The sequence below is a fragment of the Jaculus jaculus genome, chromosome 9 (genome assembly GCF_020740685.1).
Source record: "Jaculus jaculus isolate mJacJac1 chromosome 9, mJacJac1.mat.Y.cur, whole genome shotgun sequence".
NCBI classification, from domain to species: domain Eukaryota; kingdom Metazoa; phylum Chordata; class Mammalia; order Rodentia; family Dipodidae; genus Jaculus; species Jaculus jaculus.
The window spans coordinates 83583170-83596200 of record NC_059110.1 but is presented as its reverse complement, the minus strand read 5'-3'; the positions used below and the strand labels follow the sequence as shown (position 1 = coordinate 83596200).

General features: G+C 51.9%; 1 protein-coding gene across 1 annotated transcript; it reads left to right on the top strand.

Moving 5' to 3' along the window:
- The first annotated feature begins 1980 nt into the window (after positions 1 to 1980).
- Rflnb (refilin B) lies at positions 1981 to 11011 on the top strand. The gene is made up of 3 exons (XM_045159042.1): positions 1981 to 2208; positions 4845 to 4954; positions 7587 to 11011. Exons 1-3 carry the CDS (start codon positions 1996 to 1998, stop codon positions 7915 to 7917), a joined length of 654 nt encoding a protein of 217 aa, XP_045014977.1. The 5' UTR covers positions 1981 to 1995; the 3' UTR covers positions 7918 to 11011.
- The last annotated feature ends 2020 nt before the right edge of the window (positions 11012 to 13031 follow it).

The following is a 13031-nucleotide window of genomic DNA, read 5'->3' as shown; positions in this document are numbered from 1 at the left end:
CGTTCATAACAAGCTGCCCTATACCAGTCCTGTGATTTGGGACAAGCTAAATCTGTTTCTTTATCTGACAATGATAGGTAGAGAGGAAGGAATATTGAACTTTGCCAACAGATCTGCTCACTGTACACCTCTGCTTTTTTGTGTTGTTTTTGTTTTTTTTAATATTTTATTTTTATTTATTTGAGAGAGAGAATGAGGCAGAGGAAGAGAGAAAGAATGGGTGTGCCAAGGCCTCCAGTCACCGCAGCCAAACTCCAGATGCATGTACCACGTTGTGCATCCAGTTTATGTGGGTCCTGGGGAATCGAACCGAGGTCCTTTGGCATTGCAGGCAAGTGCCTTAACTACTAAGCCATCTCTCCAGCCCTGGTTTTGGTTTTTTGAGGTAGGGTCTTGCTCTAGCCCAGGCTGACCTGGAATTCACTATGTAGTCTCAGGCTGGCCTTGAACTCACAGTGATCCTCCTACCTCTGCCTCTCGAGTGCTGGGATTAAAGGCATGCGGCACCATGCCAAGCTACATTTCTGCTTTTAACAGGTCTGCCCCAAGTAGGAAACATTGTATTTGCAGGCATGGGAGTGCGGCTGTCGTGATGGGTAATGAACAGAGCCCACCTCTTATCTAGCCGGGGAAGCCCTGCGGCCTAGAGTGAGGCACTTCAGAGCTTGCACTTGCTGTGTGGGTCTGGCCGAGGCCGGGGCCTAGAGTACCCAGCTGAGCGCCATCGGAAACTCCAGGGAAGCGCAGCGCCTCTCCGTGCTTGCTGCCCAACGTGTGCATCTCTATGAGAAAACAACAATGGATTTGAAGTTGTCAATAATATATATATATATATATATATATATATATATATATATATATATATATATATATATGCGTGTGTGTGTATAATATTTTTTAAAAAGAAAAAGGGATCCCTTGGGACTGGAGAGATGGCTCAGGCTTTAAGGTGCTTGCTTGCAAAGCCTAACGACCCAGACAAGGTTCTGTACCCACGTAAAGCCCGATGTAAAAAAGTGGCTCGTGCATCTGGAGTTCGTTTGCAGTGGCTGGAGGCCCTGGTGTGCCCATTCTCTGTCTGTCTCTCTGTTCACAAATAAACTATTGAAAGACCCTTTCAGGGACACACAAGTTCTTATGAGTGAAAAACTGTGGCCCCCACTAGAGCGCCCCTGGCCCCTGAGAGAGCTGCTGGGCAGCTTGCTGAACTGGACCCTGTAGGAGATCTGACACTCCACTCCCTCTACCTGCCCCCCACCCCCTGCAGAACTTCCCTGCCTGCCCTGAGCACCAGGCAGGGGATTATCGACGCCCCTGGGAGTCCGGAGGAGTACCATGTAGGCCGTCTTTCCTCCGGGGCCCGACGTGACAGCCAGAGCCAGCTTTGCTGAGCCAACAGGCGGCCGGAGCCATACGAAGCGCATTAAGTATTAATAATTTCCAGTTGTTCGCTCGTTCCCCGAGGCCTCCACGGGCTGGGACACTGCTCCGGCTCTGGCCTGCCAGATTTGGAGATATTAGCGCCTCCCGGGCTCCGCTGGGACAGGGCAAGGGGTCAACGCGTCCTCAGAGGCAGGGCGCGAACGGGATACCCGCGCCCACCCGGACCGGCGCGGGACCCCGGCGCGCGGCGCCCGGGACGGGACGGGACGGGACGGGTCGGCGGGGCCGGGCCGGGCCGGGCAGGCAGGCGGAGCGCAGCCCCAGCGAGCGGCGCACGGCGGGAGCGCAGCGGCCCCTGGCGCCGGGCCGGACAGCGCGGGCAGGGCCGTCCCCGCGGAACCGGGCGGGGCGGGGCGGAGGGCGGGGCCTCGAGCACGGCCGCCGGCGAGACCCCGACCGCGCGCGGGCTGCGGGGCAGGGAGGGCGGCCGGGAGGGCAGCGGCCCCGGCCCGCGTGTGCGGCCGCTCCTCGCTCGCCCTCGACCTCCCCTCCGCGCCCCGGGCCCGAGCTCTGCGCCCCGCCGCCGCCGCGCGCGAGCGCACACGCACAGCCATGGTGGGCCGGCTGAGCCTGCAGGATGTCCCCGAGCTCGTGGACACGAAGAAGAAGGGCGACGGCGTCCTGGACAGCCCGGACTCCGGGCTGCCCCCCAGCCCCAGCCCCAGCCACTGGGGGCTCGCGGCGGCCGCGGGCGGCGGCGCGGAGCGCGTGGCGGTGCCCGGGGCGCTGGAGCCCGACGCGGCGGCGGCGCCCCCCGCAGCCCCGGTGAGTGGCCCCGCGCGCGCGCGCACCGTCTTCTTTTCCTCCCCAAGCCCACCCGCTACCGGCCCCGGAGGAGGGGGTACGTGGGGATCCCCCCCAGACCCTCGCCTCGCCGGTGACTCGTTGTCCATTGCTGCCACCCACCCGTCGGGACGGCGTGGCCATCGCCGGGAGCCCGGGGCGGGAGTGCTGCGAGAGAGAGAGCCTGGCCAGCTGGAGCCGGTGGCTGGAAAATTGTCATCGCCTGGGAGGCGCGGGAGCCCCGGGAGAGGCGAGCCGACCCGCCGTCTCCTCCCTTCGAAGTGGCGGCCCCCGGGACTGCCAGGCTGCGGCTCGACCACATTCCTGCCCAGGCTGGCCGGGTGGGGCCCCCCGGGACACCGACTAGGAAACAGGCTCTCTCCCCACCCGTGGGCCCACGCCCCGCGGCTTTGCTCCCTATGGTGGGGCCCCGAAGGGGGTGTGCTCAGAGCCTAGAGGGACAAGCTTTGGGGATCTTTGGAGAAGAGTGCTTCCTAAGCCTCCCCTCTCCTCGTGGCCCCCCTTATCCTGAATACCTAACCCACTGTCCTGACTTAATTAAATGGGAGGCCTCCAGGTGGCCAGGACTTTAAAAAAATTAATCCTTTTACTTTAAAATCTATTTCAAGTAAAAAAAAAATCTCCAAGTCTGTTTTTTCTTAGGAACTGTTCAGTTGATGTTTTGCCTTTAGGCAGAGCCCAGCATAGGGGAGGCCACATCCTGCCTACAGTGAAAGCTAAAAGTGGGGCTGGGAAGGACTACTGACCGTCCCTCCCCTAGGGTGCCATCCTTAAGGATGGACTTTGGAGCATTGCTGGCGTTCTCGATCTACTGACCCTGTCTCCTGTGAACTTGGCCTTCAGAGCCCTCCTCATCTAACCTGTCTTCCACCTGCCCTGGCCATAGGTCAGACGCACTCTGTGCTTCTGATAACTGCTTCCTCTACTTGGTGGGCCGCCTGCCCCTCACCTCTCTCAACCACGTCCTGTGGCCCTTCCATGCCTGACTCGTGCCTCCTGGGCGAAGTCTTCCTCAATGCTTGAGGCCAGAACCCGTGGCTTGGCCTCCATTCTCCAGAGGCACCTTGTGCTCTGTCATCGCCTCTACTCCACCCTACCTCACCTCATCTTCCTCTTGTACCTGGATGCGCAGGGATGGAGGAGCAGAGAAAGCGGGGCAGGAGAAGCCAGAGTGGCCTTGGGACCTAGAAGACCCCTGTGGGAGCGTCTACCTCCTCCTGGTGGCTTCCTCATCTCACAGCCCCCAGAGCTGCCTGGGAAGTTGTCCTGCTGCTAAGCTGCGAGCCCAGCAGGGTCCACTGTCAAGACTATTCCCTGGCCTGGAGCAGCAAGAAACACACCCCTTCCATCCACTGACCTTGGCTTGAGCCTGCATTCCTTCCCCCTTCCCTGGGCTTTCTAAATTCTCTCCAGGACCAAGAGCTGCACCCCAAAGGACCTTCTGCCACTCTCCTAATTCCTTTGGCTTTTGCAATTTTTCCAGCCTGTTCTCCTTGCTGAACTCTTGTCCTGGTCGGTCTCAGGGCCAACCTTCTGAAAACACTTGCCTCCTTTCCTGTCCCGGGGGTGGGACTGACTGCCGCTTCCACACCCTGGCACACATGTAGGTCCTGCTCTTCAATTAGCCAAAGAAAATGACAGATTCCAATGAAACAGGGAGCACAGGAAAGAGCTGCTGAGGCCTCACGGCACTGTGCACAGGAGGCTTGATTCTTTATTCTAGTAAACTGGGTGACCAGGATGGAACCACAGCCCCCTGAGTCGTCCCTATGAAGCAGAGGCAGCCCCCTTCTCCAGGAGGCTGCCCTCCTCCAGCACCGAGGTTTCTAGCTAGTGGAGGGCAACGCAGAGCAAGAATGTCTCTAGGCGCCTCTTACAGCATAGTGGGATCTTGGATGAGTTTGGATCTGAGGACCCCAGAGGCAAAGGAGGTGGGGAAGTAGGGGTGAATCTTTTAAAAAAAAATCCCCCTTGACTTTTTTTTTTTTTTTTTTTTTTTGCTTTGGCCTTTCTGAGACATTGCTGAGACAATGACAGAGGGGGTGCCATGTAATTGAGGGTTCTGGAGAGCTGAGCTTGGGTTCATCAGCACTTTCTCACCACAGGCCTCCATGGTACAGCAGCGCCTGGCTCTGAGGCGCAGCCCTGGTGATGTGGAGCTCAAGTCTGTTTCCTCTTTTCTGCCTTTCACAAAACCACAGTGATGGAATGGGGGAGGGCACCCCTTCCCCTCCGGCGTGCAGATGAGGACACAGGACTTGTGACATGCCTCTTACTCTTGTGGCATGACATTCAGTGCGGACCCAGGTGGAGGAAGCTAGAGCTGTAACTCAGAGTTTGAGCACTTGCCTAGCATGCGTAAGGTCCTGCGTTCAGTGCTGAGCTTGTAAAGAAATAAGGGGGCAAGGGTGCTGGAGGAAGCTTGAATTTGAACCCAGACATCCTGGCTCCTTGTCCAGTGCCTTTCCCTGGCAGGTCAAGGAGAGGGCACAAGTCACAGTCCCACGAGTGGAGGCTCCGAGGGCCAGCCTTTTGTGCAGTGTGGGTTTTAGCCTGTCAGTTGCAGCTCCTAACAGCATTCTCCTCTGGCCCAGAAGAACCCAGCATCTCTTCCCCATGTGCTGGCTGCCACCTGCTCGCAACGGCTCTGCCCCCTGTCTTTCGGCGAAGGAGTGGAATTTGACCCCTTACCACCAAAGGAAGTAAGGTAAGTATGTCAGACCCTGATTTTAGCTTTTTGTTTGTTTGTTGTTGTCTTTTTTGTTTTTTTTTTTCAAGGTAGGGCCTCGCTCTAGCCCAGGCCGACCTGGAATTCACTACGCTGATTCAGGGTGGCCTCAAACTCATGGTGATCCTCCTCCCTCTGCCTCCTGAGTGCTGGGATTAAAGGTGTGCGTCACTACGCCCAGCCTCAAATTATTTTTTTAATTTGATATATGATTGCTTATTATTTAAAAATTAGTTAGCTGTTGGCATGTTTTGAATATTAATTCCTTTTCACCTCCTCCATCCCCTCTTCCAAGCGCTATGACCCTGTCTCATAATGCCACCAAGAAATTCCTTTGAGAATGATCTCACAGGATTATCAGGGACAAAGAGTCATGGAGAGGGTCCAGTAAAGATCAGTGTTTTTGAGAGAAAGGAATTTTACTTTTGGCGACGAGGACTTTGTAGCTGGAGTTTCAGGTGCATGAATGAACACAAAGGGCCCTTTGATGTAGAACAGAGGGAGGATCATCCATTCTGGAGGTGAGCAGGTTCACCTTTTATCCCTGTGAGGCTTGTGTTTCCAACAAAATGAAACATGACTTGATGACCTTAGTTCCCACCAGCCTCTTTGTGACCTACACAGAGAAAACAGACCCCCCCAACCCTACACCTCAAAGAAAACAATGCTGGCTTTTACTCACCTGACCAAAAGCAGGGGCTGCTCTACATGCATCTCTGTGTAATGCTCGTGCGTACTTCAAGCTGCAATAATCATATAACCAAGAGCTAGAGGTGGCTCAGCAGTTACAGGTACTTTCTTGCAAAGCCTAATAGCCTGCACTTGATTCCCCAGTACCCACATAAAGCCAGATGCACAAAGTGTGGAGTTCATTTGCAGAGGGACAAGTCCCTGATGCATCCATATTCTTTCTCTCTCTCTCTTTCTCAAATAAATAAAAAATAATAATATAGCAAAGTTACTGATGCTTTGCTCCTATAAAATATTAACCCTTCAGGGCTGGAGAGATGGCTTAGCAGTTTAAGGCACTTGTCTGCAAAGCCTAAGCACCCAGGTTTGATTCTCTAGAACCCACGTCAGCCAGATGCACATGGTGGTACATGTGTCTGGAGTTTGTTTGCAGTGGCTGGAGGCCCTGGTGTGCCCGTTCTCTCTCTCTCTCTCTCTCTTTCTGTCTCTCTAATAAATAAATAAAAACAAGATATTTTAAAAAATTAACCTCCAGATGGGTGTGGTAGTCTTGTAATCCCAGCACTTAGGAAGCTGAGACAGGAGGGTCAGGAGTTCTAGGCCATCCTGGGCTACTTAGTGAGTGCCTATCTCAAAAAAAAAAAAAATTAACTCAAGTTGGAGGATGGCTTAGTGGTTAAGGCATTTGCCTGCAAAGCCAAAGGACCCAGGTCTGATTCCCCAGGACCCACGTTAACCAGATGCATAAGGGAGTGCACATGTCTGGAGTTCATTTGTTTGCAGTGGCTGGAGGCCCTGGTGCACCCATTCATTCTCTCTCTCTCCCTCTTTCTCTGTCAAATAAATAAATAAATAAATAAAAATTTTAAAAAATTAACTCCTAAATCAACAAAGGACTTAAAAATAATAGGTAGCTGAGGGATTTAAATGGTAAGTTACTTTATGGATATGAGGATTGTGGCTGGCTTTCTCTGATGTGGTCAGGTCCCTTGATTCCCTGGGGTTGGAAGGTTTCTAGCCCAAAGGCCAAGGTGGACCAGACACTAGGACCTTCCATAGGCAAGCTTTCAGAAGCAGCTCTCAGGAGGGCTGGCTTTCTTCCTCCTCTCAGGAAAGCAACTGGTCACTGAGAAGCTGCTTGCCTGCCACACAGCAGCAGGTTCCTCCTCCTTCGGGGGACAGTGACGCCTTGCTTAGCAGCAGAGGACGGGCCGTTCCATGGTTTTGCCATTGTGCGACCATGCTACAGTGTACTTTCACCAACTGAGAAGGCTGCTACATCCCAAAGCAATGTAATCTTATAGGACTGATGTCACAGACATGACCAGATGTCCTTGAGCAAAAAGTCTTTGTGCTGTAGATGACAGTAATTCCCCTGACAGTACTTGCTGCATGGCATGGACATACTGGCCCTTTATTGGGTACCCTTTACAAAAAGAGGAAACTGAGGCACATATGGGTTAAGTCATGGGCCAAGGGCCTCTTGCTTAAGTGAGTGAGAATAGAATCCAATGTCTCTACATTGGAAAATGGTGAGCTTAGAGTAAACCTTCAAATTCTGCATGCCTGCATTTGAGTCCTAGCTCTGGGCTGGGGCTGTAGCCCTCACCTAGCAAAGGAGGCCCTGGGGTCTATCCTCTGCCCTGAAAATCCATCCACCTGTCTATTCGTTCACCCACCCCGGGTCACCATGACCGTCGTCTCTGCATCTTAGTCAGGTCCTGTGAAAGTATTTGGAATGCTGGGGCCTGGCTCAGAGAGCATATTTCACAAACTCTATGCTGCCTCTCATTGGCCCGACCACATCCTCAGTGTTTGCGCCACAGGGGAGATTCAGGCTCACAGTCAGGACCCAGCACCCCACGCGCCTAGCTCAGGAGCAGTTTCATGCTGTCTTATGTCCCGCCCCCCCCCCCCCCAGGTACACTTCCTCCGTCAAGTATGACTCGGAGCGGCACTTCATCGATGATGTTCAACTGCCCCTGGGCCTGGCAGTGGCTTCCTGCAGCCAGACGGTTACCTGCATCCCCAACTGCACATGGCGCAACTACAAGGCCGAGGTGCGCTTCGAGCCCCGCCACAAGCCCACGCGCTTCCTCAGCACCACCATCGTCTATCCCAAGTTCCCCAAGAGCATCTACACCACCACCCTGGATTACAACTGCCACAAGAAGCTGAGGAGGTTTCTGTCCAGCGTGGAGCTTGAGGCCACAGAGTTCCTGGGCAGCGACGGTCTCTCAGATGAATGCTGACTTGAGCTGGCTGCTTGGGGTTGGACCAGCTGTTCTGCCGCTGCCCTGGTCCCCAGACCATCCTCGGCAAGCTGGCTGACATTACCTGTGCACGTCATTCCAGCCCCAGAGGAATCTAACCTGGAGATACCTCGAAGCCCAGCCAGGGGAAGAAGAAGGAAAAAAAAATGATTTTTATAATGATGGAAATGCTTGGTTTTGTTTTGAAATTTTCAACTAGTTTTTAAAAAGGAGGGTGTGTCTTGGTTTGTTGGTGCAGTTTTCCCAAAGTCCCATCTGATAAGAAAATAAGTAGATGGCCTAAGCAAAAGGGCAATGGTAGCGGTGTGGACAAGGGAGGGCTGCAGTTGAGCTCTCTGTCCATTGGCTGGGCCGAAGAGCATGGGAAAGTCCCGGGGTGGAAACAGTGAGTTTTGAGAAATTTCAGCCATGGGTGTCTTCGTTGCCACAAAAATGGAGCTAATTCAGTAGATTGTGGCACCCATATGTGTTCAATCTGGAGAATTGAGTTCCATTCCATTTGTATTTCCTGTTAACCCAAACTCTTGGAATTCTCTAATATCGGGAAAAAACCCAAATCCAAACCACAAAAGGAGATGCTTTTAAAAAAGAAAGTTCTCCTTGTTCCTGTCTGCTTCAGGTCCAGCAGACGGGTGGCCCAGTCTGGGGACACTGGCTGCTGTCTGGTTCCTGGCAGGTTGGTCCCAGGTGCAGGCTCCGGCCCAGCCACTGCACACTTGGCATCTGGTTCACATCTCTTTGGGCTTGTGTAACTCTCCTGATAGGTATTTTGAGTTTTCAAAATATTTTACTATTTTTTTTTCCATAAAGTAAAATGTAGCAGAGGGCTCTTTTTGAAAGGAACATTTCCAAAGAAAGTCTTGAGATGTAGTTCAGTTGGTAGAATGCTTGCTTGGCATGCACGAAGCCCTGGGTTGGGGCCCCAGCACCACGTGAACCAGGCTGATGGCAAAGCCTGTAATTCTAGCACTTGGGAGCTGGAGGCAGGAGGATCAGAAGTTCAAGGCCATCCTCAGATAAATAGCAAGTTTGAGGCCAGCTTGGGCTACACGAGGCCCTGTCTCAAAAAGAAAAGTGCTTGGGGGAACACTTTTGACCTGCACGAAGGTTTCTACCTTGGCGCATCCTGCCTCTCCCCACTACCTCTAGGAGGAGGTGGATTTGGATGTATTTGGTGACCTGGATTATTGTGATTAAATGTTTGAATGGACTTTTCTTAGGGCTTTGGGGCCAAAGTTGTAGAGGAATTGAGTACGAAATAATGCAAAAAGCAAAGATCCTTACTTAAAAATCTCCCTAGGTTAAACCAAGGTAAATTTAGTATAGATAGGGATGTCACAGCTCAAACTCAACTTGCCGCTCCTGTGATGGTGGACATTTCTTTCTTGTTACTGTGTCAATGGAAGTGACCACTGTGGAATTGGATGTGGACCAGACATGTTCCCCAGCCAACTGTGTGAGTTCACTTGAGCCAACTCCAGCGGCGGGGGTGGGGGGGGTGGGGCGGGCGCTGCACATCTGGCTGCCCCCTGCTCACCTGCCTTCCCTACCCTGACCCCTACCCTGGCCCTTGCTTTGTAGAGCCTCCTGCCAACCTGTGCAGTGCTGGAGTAAAGAAAGTGGCAGCAGTACTTCCCCCCAGTATTGGCAAGAACAAGCTGTGCATTATTTCCTTTGAATACAACCTTATTATGCCAGGTGCTCCAGGTTATTGGCGGCTCGGCTGGTATCACTTTCCGCGGGTGGCCTCCATCTGTCCTGAAAGCAGAATGGAGAGCTCACTGGATCTCCTAGAGCCACACCAGGACCTCTGTTACCATGGAAGCAGGTACAAAGATAATGGCTCTCATTTAAGGCAGTGGAGCCCTCTGGAGTCACATTGCCCAGTAGATGTCCTCTGCAGACGACCATATCCAGCCTGTTCCGCTCCTCACTGGGTGAGGTGCACCTCTGGGACAGCTGTAGTTGCCTTCATGGTCTTGGTGTATCAGGAGTGTCAATGGGGACAGTCGGGGAACCCCATGTCATGTGCCAAGCAATAGATAGATGCTGCCTGTCTTTGGAAAAGAATATACTGGCAGAAGTGGACTTCCTTTAAGATGACCCTTAAGTGGCAAATACAATTTTTGTTTGTTTTTAGTTTTTCGAGGTAGGGCCTCTCTGTAGCTCAGGCTGACCTGGAATTTACCGTGTAGTCCCAGGCTGGCCTCAAACTCACAGTGACCCTCCTACCTCTGCCTCCCGAGTGCTGGGATTAAAGGCGTGCACCATCACGCCCAGCTCAAATATAAATTTTAAATCGTAATAGGAGAATTCCCACAGCTTTTCTCTGCCCCAGTGCTGTCGCTTGGATGAACTCAGAATGACGTTGTGGACAGTGTGGTAGGAGAACGTGGCCTTGGAATACAGAGCGATTTAAAGTTCCTTTTTTTTCGGGGGGGGGGGTTCTTAGAGGAATCATGTTACGTTCAAGCAGAACATTCTAGGTGTGGAAAATACCTAAACCGTATCAGTAAAGTAAGTGGAAGTGAGCGTTGGCGGGGGTGTGGCGTGAACAGAAAGGCAGGCTTCTCGCAGTTAAGCGCTCCACTAGCGAGCCAGCTGCGGGTCTTTCTAACCCTCTTGCTTTCCAATGTGGTGCCGCAGGAACGGAGCGTGTGCGATGTGCAGCCCTCCTGCCGTTCAGGTGTCTTAAGTCAGAAGGCGAGCTGAGTTCGTTTGCCAGGTGGAAGCAGTGAACTAAGAAACTCTCTGCTTTGCCATTCCTGAGTATGCGTGAGAGATCCAGTGTGTTGATGAGCAAGCTCTTTGTTCTGTCTCTTTAAATTGTGGCCTTTGAGGACAATTTTTATTTTCAGAGAAAAGCTGTGTTCCTTTCAAATCACGAGCTTCTAAAAAGACTTAATTTGAACAAGTATCTTATCGTTCAATACTTTTCCTGTTTCTAACTTTAGAAAATCCAGAATAGTATTTTACAAAAAAAAATGGTGTTTTACAATTATCTTTAACATTTGTCCTACTCCACTTTTGCTTTGACTTCTCCATTTAATAATAAATTATCTAAAACATAAAACTGAGATATGTTTTATTTTTTTCAAAGTGAAATTATGAATTTTTAAAATGATTTTGCTGTCAGCAAAATGAGGACCTCCCCGCTCAGGGCCTGATGCATGCAAGGCAGCACTCCACCACAGACCTGCATCCCCAGCTCCTGTCTCCATCTTGAGAAGTTTTATTTTATTTTTTATTTTCATTTGTTCATTTATTAGAGAAAGAGAATGAGCGTACACAGCCTCCAGCCTCTGCAAACGAACTCTAAATGCATACACCACCATGTTCATCTGGCTTACGTGGGTCCTGGGGGATTGAACCTGGGTCCTAGGGCTTTGCAGGCGAGTGTCTTAACCACTAAGCCATCTCTCCAGCACTTAAGAAATTTCAGACACAGGTGGGATTTTCTTGATTTTTAGTCAGGGTCACATGTGGTCCAGACTGACTTCAAACTCCATATGTAGCAGAATATGACCTTGAAATAACCCTCTTGCCTTCATCTCCCAAATGCTTGGATTATAGGCATGCACCACCATGCCTGGCTAGACATGATTATATTTAACAATATTAACCTCCAAATGTAAGAAGCTCTTCCCAAGGATAGCTGCGCTCACAGTCATTTTTCTAGTGTGTGCATGTGCATGCCTGTGCAGACCAGAGGATGACCTCAGTGTGAACAGCAGGAATGCTACCCAAGGTCTTTCACTGGTCTGGAACTCACCAGTTAGGCTACACTAGCTGGCCAGTGAGCCCCAAAAATCCCCCCACCTGTTTTCCTAGGGCTAGAGTACAGGTGAGCATCGGCACACCCGGAATTTAGGTGGGCGGCAGAGATGGAACTCAGATCCTCATAATGGTGAAAGAGGTCATTTGCATCTCCCCAGCCCCGGCCCAGCCCAGACAGATTTGATGGGGGCATTGGATTCCAGATTAGATATGCACTCTTTCTGAGAATGGATGCTCTTGGGAGTGCAGCTGTGACTGGGGCTGTCAGGCCGCTTCTCTCCACCTCCTCTGTCAGGTTGTGATTCTCTCACTTTGCCAGAGAAATCCACCCTAGTGGTGTTGGGGTTCACGGTTTGGGGATGAAAACTTGCCGGCGGTGCAGCACAAGCAGCACAGTGAAAGCTGACTCTGGGAGCCCGCAGGAGGGCTCTACGTCCGCAGCGGAGGGAGTGTGTTGATGGGAACAAGAGCAGCGCTTGCAATGCAAAATGCCCCCCATAGGAAGTGTGTGCTCGTGGGGCTGAGGGTGATTAGTCCAGCCCTACTGGGAGGTTAGCGCACTCTTGCTGCTCCCTTTGGCTGACATGACAAGAGGTGATGTCCAGCCTCTGCTCGGCCAGGACAAAGCTTCCCTCTGAGGCTGTGAGCCGAGATAACCCCGGTCCTCCCCTAGGCTGCTTTGGGCTGGGTGGTTTGTCCAGCCACAAGAAGGCATCTGCTCCCTCAAGACTGACTTGAGTCGGGGATGTCCTCACTTCCAGCAGCTCACCAATCGAGGCGGCAGGAGTGATGGCCCTTGATTTACATGACCTGAAAAGAAGCCACAGTTAGGACACTTTCCATTTTCACTCACCTGTCTTGGATTTCACACTGTCATCTTCCCGGTGGGAAAGTCCTGCAGGGAAGGAAAGTAATCTCTTTTTTACCTGAAGGTTCATGGCTAAATCCTTATAACAAAAGACAGATTAACAACAGGAAAACATACAACTTGATTTAATGCTTGCTTTCTGTGGCAGAACTGGCAGAAATAAAAACCCCAAGAGTGGCCAGGCTTTTGGTGCACTCCTGAAATCCCAGAGCTTGACAGGTGGAACAGGAGGATTGAGAATTTGAGGCGAGCAGGACCTTCATAACTAGACTGTCTCAATCTCCTCACACTCCACTGGGTGTGCTAAAGTGGAGCCGCTTAGCAAGATAGCCCTGTGTGACATTCCTTCCCTAAGAGTTTAGGGCAGAATGCCTGTCATATGAGATGAGGCAGGTTCTCACTCTGTAACTCTGGCTGGCCTAGAACTCACGATGTAGACCAGGCTAAC

Coding starts and splice junctions, on each gene's coding strand:
- Rflnb (XM_045159042.1), top strand. CDS start 1,996: ATGGTGGGCCGGCTGAGCCTGCAGGATGTCCCCGAGCTCGTGGACACG. Junction 2,209..4,844: donor CGGCGCCCCCCGCAGCCCCG/GTGAGTGGCCCC, acceptor CTGGCCCAGAAG/AACCCAGCATCTCTTCCCCA. Junction 4,955..7,586: donor TTACCACCAAAGGAAGTAAG/GTAAGTATGTCA, acceptor CCCCCCCCCCAG/GTACACTTCCTCCGTCAAGT.